The 26,714-nt window shown below is 37.9% G+C and overlaps 1 protein-coding gene across 2 annotated transcripts; it reads left to right on the top strand.

Moving 5' to 3' along the window:
- The first annotated feature begins 710 nt into the window (after nucleotides 1-710).
- On the top strand, nucleotides 711-26,501 carry LOC123864560 (chromodomain-helicase-DNA-binding protein 7). 2 transcript variants are annotated; one of them, XM_045906266.1, is made up of 16 exons: nucleotides 711-1,003; nucleotides 6,268-6,480; nucleotides 6,565-6,857; nucleotides 7,862-7,983; nucleotides 8,621-8,722; nucleotides 9,106-14,938; nucleotides 15,699-15,873; nucleotides 16,696-16,783; nucleotides 17,969-18,264; nucleotides 18,353-18,442; nucleotides 18,943-19,140; nucleotides 19,555-19,792; nucleotides 19,887-20,218; nucleotides 21,026-21,172; nucleotides 21,533-22,403; nucleotides 23,466-26,501. In XM_045906266.1, exons 2-16 carry the CDS (start codon nucleotides 6,344-6,346, stop codon nucleotides 25,794-25,796), a joined length of 11,253 nt encoding a protein of 3,750 aa, XP_045762222.1. In that variant the 5' UTR covers nucleotides 711-1,003; nucleotides 6,268-6,343; the 3' UTR covers nucleotides 25,797-26,501. The 2 variants fall into 2 exon arrangements, with proteins under 2 accessions (XP_045762222.1, XP_045761451.1); XM_045905495.1 differs by having other exon boundaries at nucleotides 17,969-18,270.
- Nucleotides 26,502-26,714: the final 213 nt, after the last annotated feature.

Below are 26,714 nucleotides of genomic sequence, written 5' to 3'. Positions count from 1 at the left end.
TCTGTAACACGTAAAAACATACGGATGATCCTTTAAACATCCCGAGGGACCACCAGGATTTAGGAATGCAATTCCTTACAGCATCAGGGTTGAGGAGTCGGGTCTGCGAAGTCAACAACAAAGTCTTTACTTGGTACAGATACCTTCAATATCAATCAATTAATTATAACCGACAGTTTCTAAATCACATCAGTATTGATAGTGAGATCCCCCGCAACATCAGGATTGAGGAGTTGGAATCAAATTTTTTATGAAACAATGTCACAAAGTTCCTCTATCGATTAAAAAAAATTAAGCAAATCGGTTCAGAAATTTCGGAGATTTCGGTGCACATAGGTAGAAAAACATAACTCCCTTTTTGAAAGTCGGTTAATAAAGTGGCTCTCTGGCCAATTTTCTACTTGTCTGTGAAAATCCCGTCAAAATCAGTTCAGCCGTTCCGAAGGTTAGCCTTTTCAAACAGGCAGACAAAATTTTAAAAACGTGTGATTCAGTTATGGTATCGTTCAAATAACCATATAAGGTTAATATGAGGTAGTTATTTCGAAATTACAGACAGACACTCCTATACCTATGTTTTCGTAGTTTTTGCATTAGATAATATCTAGTTGATATTTTACATCGATATTTTAAATCGTAAAAAAATATCGATACATCGATATTGTTCAACAAACCTACCACAGACCAGTAAACGCAAGCAAGCACCCCGCGGCCCCCGCAGGCTGCAGCATAGCTCATTTGCTCAAGTCTGAAGGAACTCAATCGCAATCAAAGGGAAACAAAATGGACGGAGTGTAGTGACTACGTTTAAATGATCTAAGTATTGTCCGATTTTTGAAAATCATTCGCTTGAAATCTCAACAGTTATTAAAAATACAATATTACCATTATTATTACTTGATTAGCTAGTAAAATATTGTATATTTTTTGTCTTTTAATAGCATTCAGTTCTTTGAAATATGGTATCCATTTTGTGATCAATCGTATTGTGTGGCGCCTAACAGTAAGTATAATTTGGGAAATTAAAGTATTATCAGTCACTTCATAGTTGTCTAGTTCGATCTTTGATAGTATTTATAAGCCTCTATTACGTTATAATACGATACGTATCATTTTGTCATAATATTGGTGTTATATTGTAATTAAAACCATACACCGCTATCCGATAGTATTAAAGGTATAGCACGGATAACTAAGTAAATGTTTTATGTATCCTTTAGCTCTAATTTATAATATTATCCTAGGAGCCATAAGTTCTGTAACATCAATGTTTCTGTGTGTCATAATGTTGTAAAACCCATGGTTATCATCAAGCGGTCAATAAGTATATTAGTATCTAAAGGAAAGTGCAGCAGCAACATGCTATATAACTGAACGGGAGAAGTTGTTACGCTCTATGTAATATATAATCATAAGCGTATAGCTTTTCCCCTTAGTTGTGTATGCTATCTCCTTCATGAAGAAATTGTTAAGAAGATAGAAGATGCACTTGAAATCCAGAGAAGAGTTCAATCACATTCTAATATAAAACTTTTATAGTAAATACAATACAATTTTTGGGTGAGATGCCACATCATGACTTTAGAATTTCTTCATAGTTGATGTACTTCCAGCCCTTTTTTTCAATATAGCATTATTTATTAACTGTACACTACAGAAAAGTATAAAAATAATCAAACTGTTTAAAATTAAGTTTCACTTAGGTAAAATATATTTTCTATTGCAACTTCTACATGATTTTGGATTATTTAGCTGGTGGATTTAACTAGACTCTGGTCTAGTCACGTCAAAATATGATAAATAGCATTTTGATATGAATGGACCTCGTTATCTTGTCACATTCACATACTTGATAGTACACTTATTAGGAAAATTATGATAAGACATGACAAGTGTAAATTAAAAATTTATAACACCCCCGACAAGCAAAGGTTACAGTAACTAGAAAAGAGCTGATAACTTTCAAATGGCTGAACCGATTTTCTTGGATTACAGCTAAGAACACTCGATTAAGCCACCTTTCAAACAAAAAAAAACTAAATTAAAATTGGTTCATTAGTTAAGGAGCTATGATGTCACAGACAGATACACACGTCAAACTTATAACACCCCTCTTTTTGTGGGGGGTTAAAAAGTAAGAAATAAATGATTGTGAATAATATATTTACCAGAAACATCTAGCGTGCGATGTAGGAGAATACAAAATATCCAGTTATGACTGGGTCCTGTTATCATGTCCGATGGACTTTGAGTACAATAGGTATGGGACAAGATGGCATTGAAATGGAATGGAATGGAATTTAAGAAATGTGCAAAATAATTTATCAAAGAATTTTTATTAAGTACATGTATGTTTTCTAGGAAATGTAATTTCCTAAGATACAAATCCTAAAGCTAATGATTGTTGTAAAACTCACTTGTTATGTCCACTTGCACTTTGATTGTATAGTTAAATATTTTTAACCCCCGACCCAAAAAGAGGGGTGTTATAAGTTTGACGTGTGTATCTGTGTATCTGTCTGTGGCATCGTAGCGCCTAAACGAATGAACCGATTTTAATTTACTTTTTTTTGTTTGAAAGGTGGCATGATCGAGAGTGTTCTTAGCTATAATCCAAAAAAAATAGTTCAGCCGTTTAAGAGTTATCAGCTCTTTTCTAGTTTTCTTGTAGAAAAGAAGGTTAGATAACCATTAGGTTCATAATATTATGTCAATTGACAAATCAAGCTGTCAAGCTGTCAAGATGGATGTTGCCTAGATACATAATTATTTATTTGAAAATGATGTTTTGGAAAACTCAGATACTTTGGATCGTAGGCGCGGAATAGTCCAAGAAAATCGGTTCAGCCGTTTGAAAGTTATCAGGTCTTTTCTAGTTACTGTAACCTTCACTTGTCGGGGTTGTTATAAATTTTTAATTTACACTTGTTATTGTGTAAATCAGCACATTTACATTGTTGCACCATGGTTGACTATATAGATTTTTTTGAGAAGCTGATTTTGCCACTTTACCATAATTTTTTTTTTGTCGTATTGTCTTGAATAAAAATTTGTTTATGGTTGTATTAATAAAGATGATGGTGATGATGATTATAAATTAAGTTTTCCATGGACTATGCCAGAAGACTAACTTCAAGCTTTACTTTAAAAGGACTAAGGCTGAGATCTATAGAGCACACCTTGACTTTGCTCAGACTTAAGACACTGTAAAAACAAGACAGCGTTATACCGCGCGCTGGCATATATCTGTCTCGTTTTAACTGAAACTTAAGTCTAAGCAAAGTGCACTCTATAGATTTCAACCTAAGTGTGAGACAGACAAGGCTGTGTGGAGTTTGAGTGCTCAGATTTCGTTCTGGCCTACATTTAACCCTTTACTAGATGACAGACAGACATACATAATCACACTTGTATACAAATATTTATACCTGGAGACATTTTTATCCTGAGTTTTACACATTTCCTATTGCTATATACAGAATTCCAAGGAAATGTGTTTAGTAAAGTTTATTTCACACATTTCCTGCTGATTTTAGGAAACATACATTATTATTTCCTAGGAATTGTATACAATGACAGATTACATACATGTTTGCTGACATAACCACTTTACAGATTTCAGATTTTTCCCTTTACTTGTGCTATAAGACAGTGCCAACTGCCAAACTTCATAATCTAGTTCTTGGACACAATTCATATTGTTTTCAATTCTACTGAGAAAATGTGGCAGATTTCTGTTATACTAAAATTGCAAAAAATTTAATATATTCCTCAGTTTAAGTAAAACCTACTTTTTTCCTTGATTTTATTTAGCTTTATATTGTATTGATTTTATTGATATGTATATACATTCAGGGTTTAATAAAACTATATGTTGCAGCGAAATGGCATAAACTGGGATTTTGCCATATACCTCAGGAATATGGCAAAATCCCAGGGGTGATTTTGTGGAGGAGGAAGTTGTTTGATCCAGTTTTATAAACTATGCTCAGTATTTTAAGATATGACTAGATTTGTTTAGTGAAATGGTTGAATTGAGTTGTTGTTTTAACATTTCCCAGGGGTTGGCCATATTCCTAAGGGATATGACCAAATCCCATTTTGCTTATACTGTTTCCCTGTTTATATACTATATACAATGTGTACATTTTGAGAACTATGTAAGTTTTTACCACGTAAGTTACTTATATGAGTAAAACTTACATGTGTAGGTACTCGCGGCCTTAGATTAGGGAATAAAAACTTACTTTTGACATAATATAGAGCTAATAATTGTCCAGTGTGTTCTCAAAATGTATGCACTTATTATAGTTGATTTTAAGTAAAAACTGGCCAAGTGCGAGTGAGACTCGCACACGAAGGTTTCCGTACAAGAAATCGTTCAAGAAATAACACAATTTTTTTTTAATTTTCACGGTGGCAATTTTGAACTTTTTATTATTTTTGTTGTTATAGTGGCAATAAAAATACAAATTCTGTCTCTCTTCCTAATACGCTTCACGAGATACAGCCCGCTGACAAACAGACGGACGGACAGACAGCAGAGGCGTAGTAATAGGGTCTTCGTTGACAGCCTTTGCGTACGGAACCCTAAAAAACATCAACATATTAATATTTAATACAAAACAGCAATGTAAATTTGAACTTCCATACTCGCGGGATCAGCTGTTTATCAAAAGTCATCAGGGGTCACGACTCTGTCTAAGTACCCTACATTAATGCTCAGGCGGGCGGCTGTCGCGGTGGTTGTTCATTGCGGGGCGTCGTAATCGCATTGTCCGCGATACATTGCGTGCTCAAAAAATACAAAATTACTATTACATTGGTAACCCATCACTTTCGTTACGCAAGGAACGTGCAACCTATTCATTGTTTTCGTTAGCACGTCCCCTACCTACAACCTGTATTTTTACCGTTGGCCCAGCCCTACCAATAACAATATCATCACTATTTGATATTTGCCTTCCAAATTACCGAAATGGTAAAAATGAAACCCTTACACCGACTTTCTCCGTCCGTCCGTCCTACAGTCACAGTCGATTATTTCAGTAACTATTAAAGCTATATACATGAGAATAGTTGTATATAATAGTAACCCAACATCATTGGAATCAAAGAAATACAAAATTAGTTTTAGATTTATCTTGCAAAATGTCGAAAAGAATACTGTTCCCCCTTATATCCGAAGATTACCAATCGAAAAAACCGGCCAAGTGCGATTCGGGTCTCGCTCTTTTAGGGTTTCGTACATGTGGATACAGCTGGAGGCCTGTGACATGCCGACAGACAGACAGCAGAATGTCATTAAAATAGGGATCCATTTTTATTTTTTACTCTTTGGGTATGGAACTCTAAAAATCTGAAATAATTGTGTTAAAATCTGAAATAATTGTTATATTTAATTAACAAGTAATTATTACAAAAATTAACTATTAATTTTTATATATATTATTAATTAATTTAATTAATTTTATGGTAGAGCCAATGAAAGATTGCGTTTTTGACATCTGGCAAAAACGCAACTTACAAAATAATAAGCGTGCCCTCTCGCACACATTGATATGATCTGACAACGAAACGTCAAAAACGCAATCTCTCGTTGTAGTAGAGTCAATGATGCCGTAAAACAGCCAATCTTCGAATATCCTTAGATACAGCCCCATTTTGATGATTTTTAACCCCCGACCCAAAAAGAGGGGTGTTATAAGTTTGACGTGTGTATCTGTGTATCTGTGTGTCTGTGTATCTGTGTATCTGTCTGTGGCACCGTAGCGCCTAAACTAATGAACCGATTTTAATTTAGTTTTTTTTGTTTGAAAGGTGGCTTGATCGAGAGTGTTCTTAGCTATAATCCAAGAAAATCGGTTCAGCCGTTTTAAAGTTATCAGCTCTTTTCTAGTTACTGTAACCTTCACTTGTCGGGGGTGTTATAAATTTTTAATTTACACTTGTTTAAATATATAATTATATAATTTTTAAATCAAATCAGAGAAAGAATTTTTTCTATTGTGCTTTGCGTTTCTTTGGCTAATTTTCAATTTATTAAAGATTTTTGTACGTTATCTCCAAAAATTCTCTACATTCTCAGCTTAGAGAGCTATGAGAATGTAGAGAATTTAAAATTAAAAAAGTTTTGGAGATAATTAGCGGGCCAAGAACTTTTGTGATTTTTTGAAGAAAAACATTAAATCTGTTCGCTTGAATTAAGTGTTGGGGATGTGCCTACCACTCTTATTTTTGTGAGAATACATATTGCAATTTTTTCAGAATAATAATATGGGTCATCTAAATTATTCTTGGAACATACATTATAAACTTATTATGATTCACTCTTAATTGAGTGATGGACTCATACAATTTATTTGGTGATGATGGAAGCGGTATGTTGGAAGGACTTACTGACCTCGGTGGAGGAGACACCTTCGCTGGTAACTCCACAACTGGAGTAACAGGCGATGCGAAAGATTCAACAGAAAATAGGTAATCATTATGTACAACATCTTACACTGCATTAAATATTATTTTTTGCTTGATTAAATTAACACAAATATTTTTTTCTTTAAGTTATAGGCAACCATATAATCCAAATAGTGTGGGCCAGGAAGGATCAATTCAAAAACTGGCAACGTTTGGGAGTGGTGGTGCAAGTGGAATAGCTGGAAGCTCACAGTCTGTGCCGAATCCTGGTCCTGGTCCCCCGGGACCCGAGTACCACGACTACGGCAGCTATCCGCCACGCCCGCGCCTGCCTCAGCCCTCTCACGCTCCCCTCCACCCATCGCATCATGTGCACCCCTCGCATTCATATGCGGGCTATCATCCTGGACCAGAGCCAATGTATACATTACCAGAACAAGGTAATTTAGTAATAACTTATCACATTTCATTTATTGTCTTTAGAAATTTCGTTTACATAATACATGTATAAAATATCATTATATTATATTGAATAAGGGTTCTTATAATCGCATATATAAAACAACTTTTTGGTGAAAGTTTAAGCTTTATTTTAAAAAGTGTCAATCACAAATTGTTTAGCATGACATGCAGAGTTTTACTGGTGGAGGACCAGTGCACCCACCGGCTTCTCCCACAGGGTGCATGGGGAATTCATAATTACCCGTATACCACTGCATTATGGTTGGAATATAATTTTAAATATTTCAATACATAGTATCCATAAATAAATACAAAATAGTTAAAACATAGCCCCATTCTTAAAAAACAATTGTTATGTACATACATGTATAGGGAATGTCATATATCCTTCATTGTTTGCTGCATTTTTATCTGAAGTTACCTGCCAAATTTCATGATTCTAGGTAAACGGGAAGTACCCTGTAGCGTTTTTGGCAGATACTACAGATAAACAAGCAACAACACAGTGATCACAAGGGTTCCTTTTATCGTTTTGAGGTACAGAACCCTATAATAGAATTGTCAAATAGTTTTTAAAAACACTATCATAAAAATTAAAAAAAAAAATATAGAATTGTCAAAACAGTTAAGAGTTGCGTTATGGAGTAACGTGTGGTAACGTCAACAAAAATTTTATTATTCCCTATCCCAGATAAACCCCATTTTTGGGATAAAAACTATGCTATATATTGATCCAGAGTATTAGCTATAAGTATGCCAAAGTGCGTTTAAAGCCGTTTCAGTGCGATGTGTGTACAGACAAACAGACAAAAATATTAAAAATACTATTTTAGGCTCTATATCGATAATAATTCTTCTTTCAATGAATATTTTCAAAATATATTATTAAACGTACAGAAATAGTTCAGTTACAGCTTTATTTAAGTATAGATTTCATGCGCGATTTTGATCATCAAATGTTTATTTCTCTTCATTATTGTAGGCATTGGAGACATGGGTGTATGGTCGGGTCCGCCAGGAGCCAATAGATACTCACCCATTACACCGGGATACAGACATTCATATGAACATCAACAAAAGATACACCAATATGCACCTCAGCAGGTACAGTATATATTAACAAACTAGCTGATGCCCGCGACTTCGCCTGCGTGGATTTAGGTTTTTCGAAATCCCGTGGAAACTCTTTGATTTTCCGAGATAAAAAGTAGCCTATATGCTAATCCAGGATATTATCTATGTTCATTCCAAATTTCAGCCAAATCCTTGACGGATTTTTTGTTTTTGAGTAACAAACATCCAAACCATCCACACTTTCACATTTATAACATTAGTAGGATTATTGAGGTAATTAGTAGATTTTTATATTTTACACACAGCAGTTTAATTATTGTGGATCTTTTGTTCACTACTATTATTGCAATAAATACTTGGAGTATGCATTGAGGAGCTGGACTCTGGAGAGCAAAACGGTGTAATTACACTTCTGATCGAAATACTTTTTTTCTTTAATCTAGACGCTTTTGAACCACTGAGTACAAATCTGAATTAATTTCCAAGCAAAACGGCCTAAAACTTAAAATTCAGTCCAAAGTCCGAAAATTTGGATCTAAAGGGTATAATTTACAGTAAAGCTGTAAAAGTTTTGAAAAAGTTTGTTGCTCCTCCTATAAATTTTATTTTGTGCAATCACACAGTTTTGTTCACCAGCTCCATCATTTATTCATGTAAATTATTACAGTCTGCTGGTATTGGTGGATTGCAGTCACAAAATGGCACCTATATGCCTCGACAACCTCACTTTCCTCAACCAACATCTCAGCAAATATATGGACAACAGCAGGTAAGCCTTTGTACTATACTTTAAAAAAATTATTACATTGTACGTTCGAAATTTAATTAGATTTATGTTTTTGTATAATTTAAAAAGTATCCATTGAATTCTTGATCATGACTCCTGAAATCTTATTTTAAGATGTTTTTATTCTGCTAAACATTTAAAAAGAAACCGGCGGCGTCAATCAAAATATTTGATACTAGTTGACCTACCCGGGCAAGGCACGGGTGAGCTTACTTGTTCCTTAGATAAATATAAATGTTATATATCATTACAAATATAGTTTGGAGCATTAGGAAATGGCAGATATTTGCACGTTTTCGTCCTATTCAAAATTATTATAGTTGTTAGTGTATTAAAATCAGTGCAATGATCTTCTTTAATTTCAGAACTATCCCAATTACACACAAATGCATCCTCCAGCAGCTACTAGAATTTCTCAACATCCTACTTATCATCAACAAATGGACGTAAATGCTCACCAATATGGTTTAACACATAATCAGCAGAGTCATGGAGCAATACAACAACATCAACCTCACCAAAGTATGCCAAGTCACACAGGCGGCATTGGACCTGGAATTCAAAGTCATCCTAACCCACATCTTCATCATGGAGGAGCTCCTCCTTTACACCATGTTCCTCGACAGCCACAGGTGCCTCCTTCTTCAGTCGGACCATCACATGCTGCCCCTTCTCAAATGCCTTATGGATCTCCACATCATTCTGTTCCCATGTCTTATCAGCCTCATCAGGTACAACATCCTTTGGATGTTAATGTTACGAATCAATATGCTTCTCTGAAATCCGGTGGAATTGAAACTGGCAGCCCTCAGTATCGGCCGCCATTTCCTCAGCTTTCGCCACAAATGTCCCCAAGAGCGCAGGTTTCGCCCAGACAACAACCACAGTCCCAACCACAGCTCTCGCCGCGACCTATTATGTCTCCTGTTAAAGGACCCAGTGCTTCACCTCTCAACTCACGCAATGTTGTACAGTCATCTGCTGCATCAGGGCCTCCTCCTGTCTCTGGTTCATTTTCATCTCAAAATACTCTTCAAGCTTTAGAACAAATGGTTTTGCCAGCTAGTGGAGAATATCCATTTCAGCGTAATCCCGCATCACCAGCACTGAGTCGTAATATTGTATCTTCTCCGACACAGTGGAATCAAAATAAAATTCCAACTTCAATAAGTAATCTACAGTTAGAAAACACAGAACAAGTAACGAAATCGTTGGATGTATCACCAATGCCAATACTGAAACAGGATCAAGTAAAAACAAGTCCTATTGCTGTTACAAACGCTGAAAGTAAAATCGTAGATAAAAATCAATGTGATATTGAAAGGTCTTCAGAAGGTAATAATAGTCCAACAAGATTTTTGACAAACACACCTAAAGAAGGTATTTTGATGAGTTCTAATATCTCTACAATGACAACAACTCCATCAAACTGCGTAACTGTTTCTGCTGCAAATATGGATCAAAAAGAAAATGTAGCCAGTGTACTACATTCTAATGATATATATGAGAATTTAGAAAAGTCTAAAGAAGAAAACAAAGTCGATATTGTACTGAATATTGAAGATACTAAACAAAGTGAAAATATAAACCAAAATACCGAATCTCGGAGTCAAAACCCTCACTTATCTTGTTCAGTAGATGTTGATACTACTAGCGAACATGCTACGAATAGTACAGTACAACAAACAACAACAAAAAGCTCTATAAGCCATACACCAAGTGTTAATACAGGAGCGAACAAATATGATAATAATTCAACATTAAATGTTTCAAGAAATCAAGGTTATCAAAGTGGTTCTTTCCAAAATATGTTATCACAAGGAATAGTACCTCCTACTACAGTGCCAAGTATTCCACCTAGCATGCAAAACAATCAAAATCTCAATGTTTCTCCGGCATTCCAATCTGCTCCGCAATTGGCTTCGACGACGTTACCGAACATTCAAGGCAGTATTCAGTCGCCACATACGATACCACATACAAATCTTACGAATACTGTTTCATCGAGCGTGCCTGGTCACAATCCTCAAGGTAATATGACTTGCATTCCTCCTGCTGTACCAAATATTGTAGGAAATATACAGCAAACTATGCATAATAATTCAAATAATATGACTAGCATACAAGGCAGTGTCCCTTCAACTATACAGAGTATGCAAGTTGGAATGCCAATGAATGCCCAAAATATTCATGGTGCCTTAGGTCCTAATATGCCATCAAACCAACCTTCTGTAGTACCAAACGTTTCCCATAATATTAACCAAAATATGATTATGATGGGATCGAATAACATACCTCATTCAAATATATATACAACAAGCCATCATCAAGAAATTACTTCACTGCAACAACAAATACAAGAAATATACTGTCAACCGCCATCAAATGAAAATCGAGAAAAGGTCCGATGTTTTCAAGAAAGGCTATCCATGCTTCAGCATCATGAAACTAATGATAAATGCAGTGGTGGACCAACCTGTATACTGCAAAATCCAATTTATGGATCGAAAATGGTTGAAAGTCCTCAGGTTACCAGTACCACTGGTCGTGGACGAGGAAAAGGCCCTGCAAAGCCTAGAAAACCGCGAGCTAAAAAAGATAAGTTGACGACGATATCTCAACCGCTTGATCTATTACCTGTGTCAGAAGACTGTGTTACTGCAGGCACAGGACTACATAGTCACTCTGAGATAGACACCGAACCTACTGATGAAATTGCTAATTTAGATAGTAGTGCATTATCGATCGATGATATGAACACCGAGAAAGTAAGGTATAAGAGAGGGCCTCGTAAAGGTAAAGAAAGAAAACCTCGAACACCTAAAGAACCCAAAGTAGGAAAAGATTTAGGTGTAAAGCCTGTTAAAGAAAGAAAAAAACGTGAACCTAAAGATCCCAACGCACCAAAGAGAAAAAGAAATGTCAAAAAAGGTGTATCGGAAGTGTGCGCTGACACCACGACTTGTAATGAACTTTTAGAGACAGATAATATAGACACTACCATAAAAGATCATACTTTCAATACAAGTATGACAACCATAGATATTACCAAAATGAATAATTCTAACCAAGAAGTCTCATTAGATGACACAAATGTTACAGATTTTGATGATATTCCAGTATCTAAAATAGCTATTAAAGAATTATTAGAGGAGGCTGAAGCAAAGAAAGATCTCACTGATAAAGATGATGATTTTGATAGTTTCAGTCATAAAAAGAGATCCAAAAAAAGAACCAGTGGAGCAAGTAGTTGTAAAAAGTTAATAACTAAAAGAACACCTAGTGGTAAACGGAAAAAAAGAGGAGGTATACCTGATTCCGATGGAGAACCTGACGACTTAGCGTCGACGCCACCTCCATCGCCACCAGCGGAGGGCGATGACAGTTTAAAACGACGTTCAGCTAGAAATACACAACGTAAAAAATACACAGACGATGCACTACTTCGCATATCTGATGATGAATTTTCTATGGCAGTCCCTAAACAGGAAAAAGAATTTGAAGAATTAAGCCATGAAACCAAAGATTCTCCTAATAAACCTGAAGGTACACCGAAACCAAACTACATATATGTTAATACAACTGAAGAGGACTCTATGATTGTTCAGCATGTGTTAGCATGTCGGATGGGAAAAAGGGAAATGAAAATTGACGTGAATCTAAGTGAAAAGACACTGAACCCCGATGAAGATAGTAAGTTGGTAGAGCCAAAAGAAACTGATGAAAACATAGAATTGCAGAAAGTAAACACAGAAACTTCGAAATCTCAAATCACTGAAGGCAAAGTAATCAACGACGTGCCTAAAGACGAAGAAGGGCCAAAAAGAGAAATCAGCAAAAATGATTTGGAAAATGAGAATAAATGTTCAAAACCTGTAATGGTAGACGTTGAAGAATATTATGTTAAATACAGAAATTTCTCGTATTTGCATTGTGAATGGAAAACTGAAGAAGAACTTTACAAGGGTGATAAACGAATATACTCTAAAATAAAACGGTTCAAACAAAAACAAGCACAGCAATTGAACATATTTGAACTGCTGGATGATGAACCTTTTAATCCAGATTATATTGAAGTTGAAAGAATTTTAGATATGTCTGAAAATCAAGATCCAGCTAACAATACTGTAGTCAAACATTATTTAGTTAAGTGGAAAAGCTTACAATATGAAGACAGTACGTGGGAGCTCGAAGAAGATATTGACATAGATAAGATACGACAGTATAAGATTTTTAGTGAAAATCCGCCTAAAGATAAGTGGAAATTCAAGAAACGACCATCTGCTGATCAGTGGACCCAATTAAAGGAGTCTCCTTTATATAAAGGCGGAAATACATTAAGGCCGTACCAGTTAGAAGGATTAAATTGGTTATTATTTTCTTGGCATAATAATCGCAATTGTATTCTAGCTGATGAAATGGGATTAGGAAAAACTATTCAAAGTTTGACATTCGTTAACTCTGTTTGGGAATATGGTATAAGAGGACCGTTTCTTATTATTGCTCCATTGTCAACTATTCCTAATTGGCAGCGAGAATTTGAAGGTTGGACAGAAATGAACGTGATAGTCTACCATGGATCTCAACAAAGCAAAAGCATGATACAAGAATATGAATTTTATTATAAAAATGAAAAAGGAGAACCGATTAAGGAAATTACGAAGTTTAATGTCTTAATTACAACTTTCGAAATAATTGTGACAGATTTTCAAGAATTAAAATCTTTTAATTGGCGATTATGTGTAATAGACGAAGCTCATAGGCTGAAAAACCGAAATTGTAAATTACTGGAAGGGTTAAGGCAACTACATTTAGAACATCGAGTTCTTCTGTCTGGAACACCTTTACAAAATAATGTAAACGAATTATTTTCATTGCTGAATTTCTTAGAACCATCTCAATTTTCGAGCAACGAAGCCTTTTTGACTGAATTCGGTCAACTTAAAACAGAATCAGAAGTACTAAAATTACAAGCCCTTCTTAAACCAATGATGTTAAGACGTTTAAAAGAAGACGTCGAAAAAACTCTAGCTCCAAAAGAAGAAACAATCATAGAGGTTGAATTAACAAATATACAGAAAAAATATTACAGAGCAATATTAGAGAGAAACTTTAGCTTCCTACAAAAAGGTACAGCATCAGCAGCAAACATACCCAACCTAATGAACACTATGATGGAGTTAAGGAAGTGTTGTATCCATCCGTACCTGCTAAACGGCGCGGAAGACCAAATACAATTCGATTACAAACAAGCGAACGGAGAAGACAAGCAAGCTTACTATAAAGCTCTCATTCAATCGTCTGGAAAAATGGTTCTGGTAGACAAATTATTACCAAAGCTTAAAGCAGGAGGACATCGGGTCCTAATATTTAGTCAAATGGTGAGATGCCTTGACATATTAGAAGATTATCTTGTATTTAAAAAATATCCTTATGAACGCATTGATGGACGAATAAGAGGAAATTTAAGGCAAGAAGCTATTGATAGATTTTCTAAACCAGATTCTGATAGGTTTGTATTTTTATTATGTACTAAAGCTGGTGGTCTTGGAATAAATTTAACTGCTGCTGATACTGTTATAATATATGACAGCGATTGGAATCCACAAAACGATTTACAAGCGCAAGCTCGATGTCACCGTATTGGACAGCAAAAAATGGTAAAAATATACAGGTTAATCTGTAGAAATTCTTATGAGAGAGAAATGTTTGATAAAGCATCTTTAAAGCTTGGATTAGATAAAGCTATCTTACAAAGTATGAATACTGCTCAGGGAAAAGAAACTGGCATAAAACAACTCTCAAAAAAAGAAATTGAAGATCTTTTAAAAAAGGGGGCTTATGGTGCTGTGATGGACGAGGATAATGCTGGCGACAAGTTTTGCGAAGAAGACATTGAAATGATTTTAGCTCGTCGTACGCAAGTCATTCAAATGGAGTCGGAAAAGGGATCTACATTTTCTAAAGCTAGTTTTGCTGCTACAGATCAGAGATCAGACATTGACATAAGAGATCCTGATTTTTGGAATAAATGGGCTAAAAAAGCAGAGATTGATACTACAGAAAAGAAAGAAGACGAGGATTTAATTGTGACTGAACCAAGAAAGAGAACGATTATCAAAAGATATGGTCACGATGATGGTCCAATGGAAATGTCTGACATGGAAGTGACGCCAGATTCTGATGAAGATGAAGAAGGTAAATAGACCCTTTTGATTGATTTTTGTAAAAATATAATTGAAAAGAAACAATTTAACCTGAGTCCTGAGTTTTCAAAATTAATTCCTCTTAACATGGGTTCGGTTCACCATCTATTAAATGGATGATTTACTGTCTGGCATGCAATCTCTGAATGGTGGCAAGGCTTGCTAGTATTAAGTTTTTTATTATATTAACCTATATCCGTCTTTATAATATAGATACTATTGAAAATAGCATGATATTTTTTTACATAATGCTACTAATAATTGCAAATTTAGGTTTTACAATCCTTTTTGTCTTAAATATATATTTTCATCCAACTGCAGTCAAGAAATCAATAAAAATATAAAATGAAATTGTTCCGATTGACTGACTGATAGTGCACGGACACCACTGCTCCCTAGGAAATATGCAAAATTAATGAAATAGGGACCATAGGGTGTAAAAATATCAGAACATCCTATTCTGTACCTCTAAATAAATTGTTAGAATTAACCATAAAAAACATGAATTATTTATGTAGTGTATTTCGTCATTATAGTTTACATCCTATAAATCTTGAATTATATAACTTTCAACTTTCTAATGTCTATAATAATATTCGCGATATAATCTATTCCACTGCCCTGCCTGCCCAGTTGCAGCATGGCCTTATGTTTGTGCACCAACTTGGTGAGACACTGCGCCGTATCGATAAAAAAGTAATCGAATCCCAATATTGAACTATTTAATATTGATGCTATTTCTATATTATTAGGTATCAGCCTCAGGAGTAAAAGAAAGAAAGATAAACTAGGTAGAAAAGGAAGAAGATATGCTAGTGACGATTATGTGCCACGACATGAAGGGATTCCAATAGATGAGGAAGTTGTTTATGGATCTTGGACCAGATCAGAGTGTTTTAAGATTGAACGTGGTCTCCTTACATTTGGGTAAGTGACAACCAATTATGATGTTTCCTTAAATTGTGATGCAACCAAATCAGTTGACTCCAGCTTCCAGTCAGTCCAATATCGAGTAAAAGATTACACTGGGTGCTTAGTGTTGAAACAAATGAGGTCCGATAGAAATAATAGAAAAAAGGAGGGTGTGATAAGAAAGATATAACCGCCCAAGTGCGAGTCAGACTCGCGCACCGAAGGTTCCGTACTCGGGTATTTTTTCCGACATCTTGCATAATAAATCAAAAACTATTATGCACAAAATAAATAAAAATCTGTTTTTGAATGTGCAGGTAAAGCCCTTTCATTATGGTTGGTATTGTTATCTTATTTTGAAAATTGAAAATACTAATTATTTGTTCATTAATACATTTTAATATTTTTTTTTTGGGGTGAAACCACAAATTCACGGTTTGCGGGTTTTTTCCTTTACTTGTGCTATAAGACCTACCTACCTGCCCATGATTCTAGGTCAACGGGAAATAGGTAGGTTTTCTTGATAGACGGATGGACAGACAGACAACAAAGGGTTCCGTTATTCCTTTTGAGGTACGGAACCCTAAAAATCGTGCTTGTTTTATCAAATTTCGAATACCTAGATTTGATTTTGCGGGATGCCGAAAAGGAAACAGATATGAGCATTCCATTGGCAATATGTAAAAAAACTGCGCTCACTTCGCGAACACGGTGTGACACACACACACACACTTTAAACACATGCGTTGCATGGAAAAATTGGCATGTTTAATTCGCACCAAATTTTTTTGTAATAATACCATTTAACAGTGAACACTATTGTTATTTGTACCTTAGATGGGCGCGATGGGAAGAGATACTAGACAAGAATCAATTCAGAAAAGGTTGGACTTTGCCAGTGATTGAAGACTGCGCGCGTATAATCGTAAGTGTAAAAGATTGTTGTTTCTTTTTATTTTGCTATGACGAACGCATGGACACACAATAAATACTTCATTACTCACATGTACTAACTACTAACTTCGCAAAGACGTTTAAAAAAAATCGACTCTTGGTACCACGCAATAAAGTGCAATTTAGCTCGCAGAGCACTGCAGTCTAAAGTTTAACAATTCGATCTGTCTTTCTATCGGGTAAACTCTCATTTCTTATATATTATCTCTCTCTCTTATTTCTCTCACTTATGAGATCGAAGGGGATCAGAAGTTGCCAGCGGCTCTCGTCGCCGCAGGTATTTATTCCGGGTCACGTGACCAAGTGAGACTGGCCTAGTATGGATGACAAATAATCCAATGGAATAGAATAATTTTTATTCAAGTAAACTATAGTGCTTTTGAATGGTCAAAATAATTTACCACTGATTCGGAATGCTGTTCCTATCAAGGAGAACCAACCAGACACTCTTCAATAATAGTACCAAACCTAAGTAAACTTAAGACAAGTTTGCATTTGGACTGAAACTTGCAAGCATCAGGTGTGCAAGTTGCAGGCCTGTCCTTTGTGGTGTTTTGGACTAAGGGCCGATTCACACCTGAACAGTAGCGGCGCGGCGAGCACTTTCAGTGTGAAAGAATTTTAAACTTTATCTACATAATTAAAATACAAGTATAGATTGAAAAGCTCGAAAATGTCGCGCGGCGTCGCGAGCGGCTTCGTGCCCACGTGCGTCTTGTCAGTGGTAGGTAGCCACTGCCCGCGGCCTCGCGAGGCCTCTAGCGGCCGCGCCCTCCCCGCTCTACACCGAATGTAGAAACTAAACTGGTGTCAAGGGCCGCGCGCGGTCGCTAGGGGCCGCTGCTGTTCCGGTGTGAATTGACCCTAAAACATTTTAATAAATCTCAGTGCTGCCCCTTGAACATTGTTAGAATAAAAATAATAAATAAGGCTTGTGTTGTTAATAATTTCTAAAAAATTGCTGTCATTTTAACAAAACAGCGAAAATCATACAGTAAAATATAGTGATGATGAATTGCCATGCTAATACTGAGAAAGTTAAAGACTTTCACTGAGTTGAATTCTTGTACAAGTGCCCTGATATAATTCTGTTAATTAACAGAAATAACTAATAAAATCAGGTAAACAATAGGTAATATATTCCTTGCTGTTGCAGGTGTTGTACTGCTTGCGACATTATAAGGGTGATGAAAAAATTAGAAATTTTATTTGGGATCTGATTGAGCCTTGTGAAAATGGAGAAGTGACAATTTCGAGAAATCATAGTGGCTTACATAATCCTGTACCACGAGGCAGAAATGCAAAAAAAAAGAATAGACTCAAAGATGTGCCAAGGGTAAACGATACCCAAAAATGGGAAGACCATAATCACTGGAGTTCAATTGATAAATATGACTGTGAAGCTTACTTAGAAAGCAGCTATAAGAAACACCTGTTCAGACATGCCAACAAGTCAGTGTATGATAATAGTTTTTTTACCTGCAAAAAATTTTTGTTGATATTATGATTATTGTCTTTAATGTTTGTTTTCGTTTTTCAGAGTTTTGTTGAGAGTCCGTATGATGTATTATATAAAACATGAAGTAATCGGTGATTATGCTACACAAATCGACAGTGGATGCCATGCTAGGTTGGTAATTTTTACCATGCTAACTTTTGCTAGTGGAAAACCCTTAGTTAAAAAATATCAGTTGGTAGTATTATATTATGCAGTATCACACTAATATTATAAAGGCGAAAGTTTGTGTGTATGTATGTATGTATGTGTGTTAAAATGATCTAAAATTAATCAACTGGTTACCTATGAGATAAAGAGTACCTACTCTAATAATATATAGCATACTAGCTGACGCCCGTCACTTCGTCCGCGTGGATTTAAGTTTTTCAAAATCCCGTAGGAACTCTTTGATTTTCCGCCATAAGAAGCGAAAAGAAGTCTCCGATAACCATGTCAGAGGGTTGCCAACTTTATAATAAATAATACTAGTGTGATTATGATTTACTTTTTCATAATAGATGCACTAGATGAATAAATTGTGTTATTGAGGTTCTCTTTTTGAATGATTCATTATCAAGATAGTAAGATAGAAGCGTAGATAACACAAGGTAACATGGTTGGTTGTCGCTCAGCACCATGGGCATGCGAGTGCCGCGCGGCGTGGACAGCGCGCCGCCGCGCCTGTGGTGGGACGCGGAGTGCGACGTGTCGCTGCTGGTGGGCACCTACAAGCACGGCTACGAGCACTACCTGGCCATGCGCTCCGACCCGCAGCTGTGCTTCGTGGACAAGCTCGGCCCGCCCGACGACGCCGAGTGCACCGACATCAAGTGAGTGCTCACTACTTGATGGGACTCGCCGGGTTTATCTGACTATTCGCGCTAATCTCAGAAACTATTGTATATATTACCATACAGTTTTCACGAATGCGGAGTTTCTTTGGGAAATTGTAGATGTGTAAAGATTTAGTGTAAGTCGGCCTAATTACTTTGATGATTGTTGAAAAGTTTGATGATGATTGTTAAAGTTTGTTGAAAATTGGCCCGTGCCGATACGCAATGACCAACAGAGATAAAGGAAACTATGAGACAGAGAGGTGGTTCTCTCCTCTGCGGCGGTGACGATTTTTTTCTTATTTTACCCCCCGGTATTCAAGCGCATAAAGTGCTTCAAATTTTGCTAGATCATTTTAAAACCTGTAAATAAAATTGACGGCCAGATGTAACGGTTCGTTATCGCCACAGGAGCGAGGAGAGAAAGATTCGGGACAGCGTGGCCGGCGACGAGGAGTGCACGGACGACGTGTCGAGCGGCGCCGGCGCCGCCTCGCCCGCCGCCTCGCCCGCCTCGCGCCCGGACGACGACGCGCCCACGCATCTGTGGCCCTCCATGCAGGACCTCAACACGCGCCTGCGCCGGCTCATCACCGCCTACCAGCGCAACTACAAGCGCGAAGAGCTCAAGCTGCAGCAGCGAGCCAAGGTTCATATGAGGCATATTCCCGTCATTCACTTGTTTGTCGTTCCTTATTTTGAAGGTATTTGTTTCATCATTGATGATCATTTATTTTACACAGATGGAACGTCGAGAGAGAATGGACCAGCTCGCCAGAGATGAAATTTCCCAGTGGCGTTGGACGCGCGCCGACGAGGAAGCCTTCCGACGTACCGTGGCCTCCTACGGAGTGGAGTTCGACCCTGCCACGAAAAGTTTACGTTGGAGCCGTTTTAGATCGCTGGCTCGGCTGGATTCTAAAAGCGACGACGCTTTAACGGACTATCTCAAGGCGTTTATGGCTATGTGTAAACGACAATGCGGCCTCTCGGTCGGCGAGGCGGAGCTGCCTACGCGGGCGGACTTGAAAGCGGAACCCATCGGCGAGGAGCGAGCGATCGCTACGCTGGAGAGGTATGTCAGTGTCGCGAATAAAATGTGGTGATAACTAAACAAATCGATAGCCAAAGATGCTGACTTTTACGACAAATTGTGTAGGATAATATTCCTAAAGAATTACAAACTATCACAATTTTTAACTAAATATTTTACCTCAAGCTGTAATAATCACAGTTGTATATCACAGTACCATTCACCGGGCACTCAAATATACGTCACTTGACTGAATTGATTACTAAAATGGTAAAGTATAGAGATTAAAGCGAAAATGAAGATAATCTTTTAACATAGTTTCATATCCTAAATGATTCGAAGACTTCTGTCTTCCATGCAATATCCATTTGTCTATAATCGTAGAGGCAAGGCTATTTTGAACCTCTGATTTTTTTTCGATTAGCCCTGCATATTGCTAGACTGATTGCGTCGCCGTTGAAAAAGAGGGTTCGTCAGGTATGTGACAATATACACACGGCGCATACCTTCACATACTAGTCGCACAAAAATGCCAACGCGAGCGGCTGTGCTCCACTTGGGAGATGGTACCAAAGTCAAAAATAAATGCTTTTTTAGGATAATTTAATAGGGTGTTGCAAAATTCGTAACATCGACGTCCACTGTTAGTTTTAAGTTTGCTAACGATTTTAAATTATTGTCAATTAAACTCAAAATATATTTTATACAAGTTGCCATACTAAGCGCGTATCTTGTTTGACGTTCGATAGAAAGTAGCTGATTTGATCAGTTGGCAACCATCATTATTGAAAATTCATTTTATGTTGAATACCTCGCGTGAGAACGGGTTTAACTTGCGCGTATCCCCAGGATCGACCTGTTACGCGTGCTGCGTGAGGAGGTGGCGCCGCACGCCGCGCTGGAGGCGCGCCTGGCGCTGTGCGAGCGCTCGCTGGACGCGCCGCCGTGGTGGCAACCGGCGCGCCACGACAAGCTGCTGGTGCTGGGCGTGTGCAAGTGAGGAGCCCTGTCAATATTATTATACATATTTTTGTTATAATTAAATATTAATTAGAAGCCCCGCGCGTGGCGGCGGGGACGCGTCTGCGTCACAGTATTGACCGATCTCCGCGCGTTGAAGCCGTGTGCGCCGATCCCGCGCAAAATAATAGTACATTTCCACAAGAACGTCGCGCGTAGTGATTATAATACAGAAGGTTCATTTTGATAAAAAATAATAAAGAATTATACAGAACTCTTTCAGGATGCTGCAGTGAGTCAACTTTATTAACAGGCCGGAGCCTGGACTGTAATGTACTATTCTTTTGCGTATTTATTCCCTTTTAGCGCTACATCAAAGAATTTCATATTTTACAGACATGGATTGGGAGACACATACAATAAATTATTCTGCGATCCGAAACTCCCTTTTGCCGATTGCGCTAGAAAATGGAACGCCAAATATAAGAGTGGAATGGCAAGTGATTTACAAAAAGCTGTTTCTGACGAGGAGGACAAAGGCGCGTCGGAAACAGCTGCAGAGCCAAGAATGTCATTACGACGCAGCAAGCGCACGTCTAACGTCCACGATCGAGACGCCGAAGAGGACACGGACGCCCTTTCCGAACTGGAGACGTTGGCGAAACTGGGACGAATTGACGAAACGCTGACGCCGGAACACTGGTTCTCAGAAAGAGCTCTCGAAACGAGGCTCCACCATATCGCTCATGCCGTTCAGAACTGCGAATGGCCGTCCGCCTCGGCGGCGATGGTCCCGTCCAAGGGTGCAGATGGGGCGGGTGCACAGGCAGAAGCATCGGACGATCGCAAACAGAATCAAAAACGCCACATCGCCATCGACGTAGAAACTGAACGCGCCAAATTGCACGCTTTACTTTCGTCGCCTCAGGCTGCCCATTCATCGTCTCGGGAACCGCACAGATCGGTCGTGGAGCGCGACGACGCTTCGAGCGACTCGGGCTCGCGGCGCTCTACGCCCGCGCCGCCGCCGGCGCATCAGCGCGTGGCGCCATCGCCTGCGCCCGCCGCGCCGCCCGCGCCCGCCGCCGCGCCCTCACCCTCGCCCACCGCGCCCGCGCCCGCGCCGGCGCCCGTCGACCTGTCCGCGCCGCTCGACCTGAGCGAGGCGCAAGACTTCTCCATGGGGCGCCGCACGCCGCAGGCGGACGCGCAGCCGCGGAGCAGGCTGGACGACACGCTGACGAGATTGATGAAGAGGAAAAATGTGGTATGTGTTATTAGGTTTTTGTTTTACTACATTCTTTTACTAGTCTGCTAAACCCTGCTTCGCACAAGAGCCTACCTTTTCCATAGAAATATGAAAGTATTATATTAGAATACTATTAAACCTTCCTTGTGAAATCTTCTGAATGATCTTCTTGTTGAGTTGGTGGCTATGCAGGTCACTTCAGATCCTGTATCACTTTGACTGTTGCCAATCTATTGTGATCGCTACCGTTTTACAGTTCTCGTCCAATACTAATTGAAAGGAACAGCAGCAGCTTCTTGATCGAGATGTTTTTTGCCTCCTCCAGGTGCAGTATGTGTTTCCCTAGGTAAAGACTATGTTTATGGACTTGTGCCAGTTGTTGACAGATGATCCTCTTTACAGAGCCTACATATATCCATGTCTTGGAGCTTCTGCTAATTTATTAGAGTTCTGAATGATAATCAAACCCGTATTGAATTACACTGAGAAGTTTTTGGTACCATTTTTTACCCATATTGGTCATTATTACCTGAAGAAATAAAAATGTAATGTATGGCTAACACATTTTACAAAGCTATTACACTGATCGCGTATGATTTGTTGTAACCCGTTGACGAGTTTCGTCCTCCATCTCCGAAATTATTCATCAGAATTCACGAGAAAACATGAGACCAACCTGACAGTACAACCTTTGTAAAAAAGAAGTTGAAAACAGTCAAGGATTAATGTATTTCTGGAGTAATATCGACAAAAAAATTGTCAGCCGCGACTGATAGGTGTGCACAGTCATTTGGAACGCGACTTGCGAGATATCTCTCACGCATCTGAGCGCTCAAGGTTGCGTCCGACAGTTTGCGCAGTTCAGTGTTCTAACTTCTAAGTATTGACCAAATAAGTGACTTATACTTATTTGGCTTATCTGTCAGCCGCCTCCTATAACTTGTTTCCGCCTTTATCCCGAAAAAACCCTATTTGCATATGTTATTCATAATAAAATATAAATGAAATCTGTAATAATTATAAATCACCGGTAAAAATGAGATTTTAAATACACTTCTAATAATCGTATTACCTTTACAGCCCGCACCGGAACAAATTACTACCAAAGAAAAGAAAAGAAAGAAACTAGATGAAATTGTCCTCGGGCTATCTGCAGCTAAAGGACAAAGTCCGACTTCTTCGGTTTCGTACGACAATCCGAGAACCAAAAGTTCATCAGTGTTGCCCGAAGTGACAGTTACGCCTGCGGCTCCTCCCAGTAGCACCACTGCGACTCCTCCAACTCAAAAACCGTTTTCTGTGACTGTTACGAATGTACCTTCACCGCACGCTTCGTCAAAAGAATTATCATCCTTTTTACAACAATCTCTCGAGCAAAGCAATAAGCCGCAAAAGAATACATCTACGACGCCCAAACCTTACTCTCACGAGGCTAAAGTCAACAAATGGCTAGCCGAGCAAGCCAACGTAGACACGCGCAGACGCGGCCTGCCGCCGCGGCTCGCGCCCGACGAGCATGTGCCGGTCGTCCACCGCGTCACGGGCAAACGGCTGATGGGGCACAAAGCGCCGCAGTTGAAACACTTAGCGCAATGGATTGCGGAAAATCCGATGTACGACATTGACTCTAAATGGACAGAAGGTATAAAGGAACATGTAAAGTTGCCCCAAGATGTGCGAAATCCGAGACATTCTCCGATGCAGCCGACTAGTTCTGTACCAGAACGTAAAAAGGGTAGACCACCTACTCTCGATTCCACCTCAACTAACATTTTGTCTTCGAATACACATTTAAATCAAAATATAGCTGGCTTAAATCCTGCACTACTTGCTAGCCTATCCAGTTTGAGTGCGTTTGACCCTAAAACTTTAGCTGCAACTCTATCTAATCTGACTGGATTCGACCCTAAATTACTTTCAAGTTTGAGTAGTTTTGACCCTAAAAATAACCCACTGTTAAATTCTTTCAATAGTATGCCTAATTTGCTCGGAAACATGACAGGGGGAAATATATTTGCAAACTTAGCAGGATTAGGATTGCCTGGATTTCCTTCTCTAGATATGAATACTCTAAGTTCAACAAGTGGTTCAACAGACAATAAAACTAAAACGAGAAAACCAGCTGAAACGTCGAGTGCGTCTACTTCGAAATCAACAAATTCTCAATTTCCATTTGTTTTTCCAAATCCAAATATGTTGTATCCTCAATTAGGCTTGAGTGGTTTAGGGCCATTCGGTGTTCATTCTGGCATGTCTTCTGCATATGATGCATTGGGACTGTTAAGTGGTAATTTAGCAGCTAGTTCGAATGCATCATCTTTACATAGTTCAAGCCATAGTTCCCGTAGTAGTTCAAAGACGACGGCTGCCAGATCGTCCACTGTTACGACTACTTCTTCTGCATCTCGACAGCAAAAAGTTTCTGATCGTTCTCAGTCAAGTCATCTACCGCAAATATTATTACCGCCGGATCCTTATTTATTAGAATCATTGTCTAAACAAACATTAAATTATGAGGCTGCTTTGAAAGCAGAAAAGAGATCTCGGGACAGTGATAGCCTTGAAACAGCAGCAACTGATTTATCCAAAGCAGATAAAAAGAAACTTCCATTTGATCCTTTGCGGTCCCAGATGCCACCAGAATTTGCGGCTGTTCAAGAAAAACTGTTAAAAGGTGACAAGAAAGATATAGATATTAGCAAAATGCTATTAGAACAAATGGCTTCAGGAGCGTTGAGTGCTAGTCTTGTTAGTTCTACTGAAGCCAAAAAATCTAAAGATCTAGAAAAAGATTCATATGACAAACTAGGAAAACCTCCTGAATACTTATCACGCATGACAACAGATGATACTGCTTCTAACATTTCTATTGCTCATAAACGAACCTTGGATGAAATAAGTAATGAGCCAGAGAATTTGGCTATACAGTCAATTTCCAAAAAAATGAAGGATAATTCATCGGAGTTAATTAGAAACATCGATAAACGCTCGGACACGACAAACACGAGTGAAATGGATCTGGAAGATTTAATTGCACCTTCGACTGTTATAAAAACTGGCATGAAAGCTAGTGATTTCGAGATGAACCGCTCAGCTGAATCGGCGACATCTTTAATCGTTTCTAATCCTGATAGGGAAGATAAAGTACATCAAAGAATTTCAAGTCCTAGGGAAAAAGACACTAATAACGAAAATGAAAATTTAAAAAAAAAAGATTGTTCTAACAACATAGACAGTGAAAGTACAGACAATGTAGATGACAATAATGGAGGCGACACATCTTCCACTGATGGTGGACGTAAAGGTATGCGAAAGAAAGGACGGAAGTCTTCAGAAGAATCATCATTGGGACCGCGACGTGAGCTAAGATCAAGTGCTGGCCGACAATCAACTGAGTCGATAAATCACTAGGTAACTGATATTGATTTATCTAATAATAATTAAAATGTATTTATTTTGTGAAACAATAAATACTATGGGCCCTTACTAATAGAGATTAACACTGGTAATAAAAAGCTTTTAGACATTTTCGTCATCATGTTGATCTGCTGTGTATTTTTGTATTAGTAAGGATCCCTAGGTACATTGCTAATATTTGTATAGAACGCCGCCTAACTACTGTAGGCACATTTAAATAACTTCACTGTTACAAATTTCCCTGAGTTGGTACATTGTATAAAAATCATAATGACGGCTTATCAAATAAAACCAAACCCCTTAGGTTTCGTAACGCCAAAGCCACAGTGTTTCCATAATTTCTAGGAAAAATGTACTATACAGATATAGAGATATAATATAGAGATTCATTGATTCAAATTTCAAACAACACATTTTTATTTTTTTAAATCAATCAATCAATCATTTATTTGCTCTAAATGCAGGTTAACAAAGATATTACAACTATTCATTTAGAGCAAATAAATGATTGATTGATTGATTGATTGATTTTAGTCTTTACCAGATTACTTTTTCTTTGTGACGATGAATTATTATTTTTAGAAAGTACTAATTTATTACTAGTCGACACGTGCGTTTTTAAGTATAAAGTCTCAAAATAGTGCATAAACATACAAAGATTATATTGAACCTGATGATTGTTGTGAAATTCCAATATTAGACTCGTACGATGATGAGGGTGTGTTCACGAATAAGTGGCAGGCGCAGCGTCTTAAAAAGGGTCTCTCCGTCACTCGCTCCATACAAACTTAGTTCCAATTTCATTTGAATATTAAGCAATTGGATTGGATTGGATGCTCCAAAAATGATATTTTTGTTTGTGACACTGTGGCTTGGGATACGAAAACTAATGTTATACTTAACAGGGCTCTC

This window comes from Maniola jurtina, chromosome 1 (assembly GCF_905333055.1).
Source record: "Maniola jurtina chromosome 1, ilManJurt1.1, whole genome shotgun sequence".
Lineage (NCBI taxonomy): Eukaryota > Metazoa > Arthropoda > Insecta > Lepidoptera > Nymphalidae > Maniola > Maniola jurtina.
The sequence above is the reverse complement of the archived record's forward strand: the minus strand, read 5'-3'. Positions and strand labels throughout refer to the sequence as shown.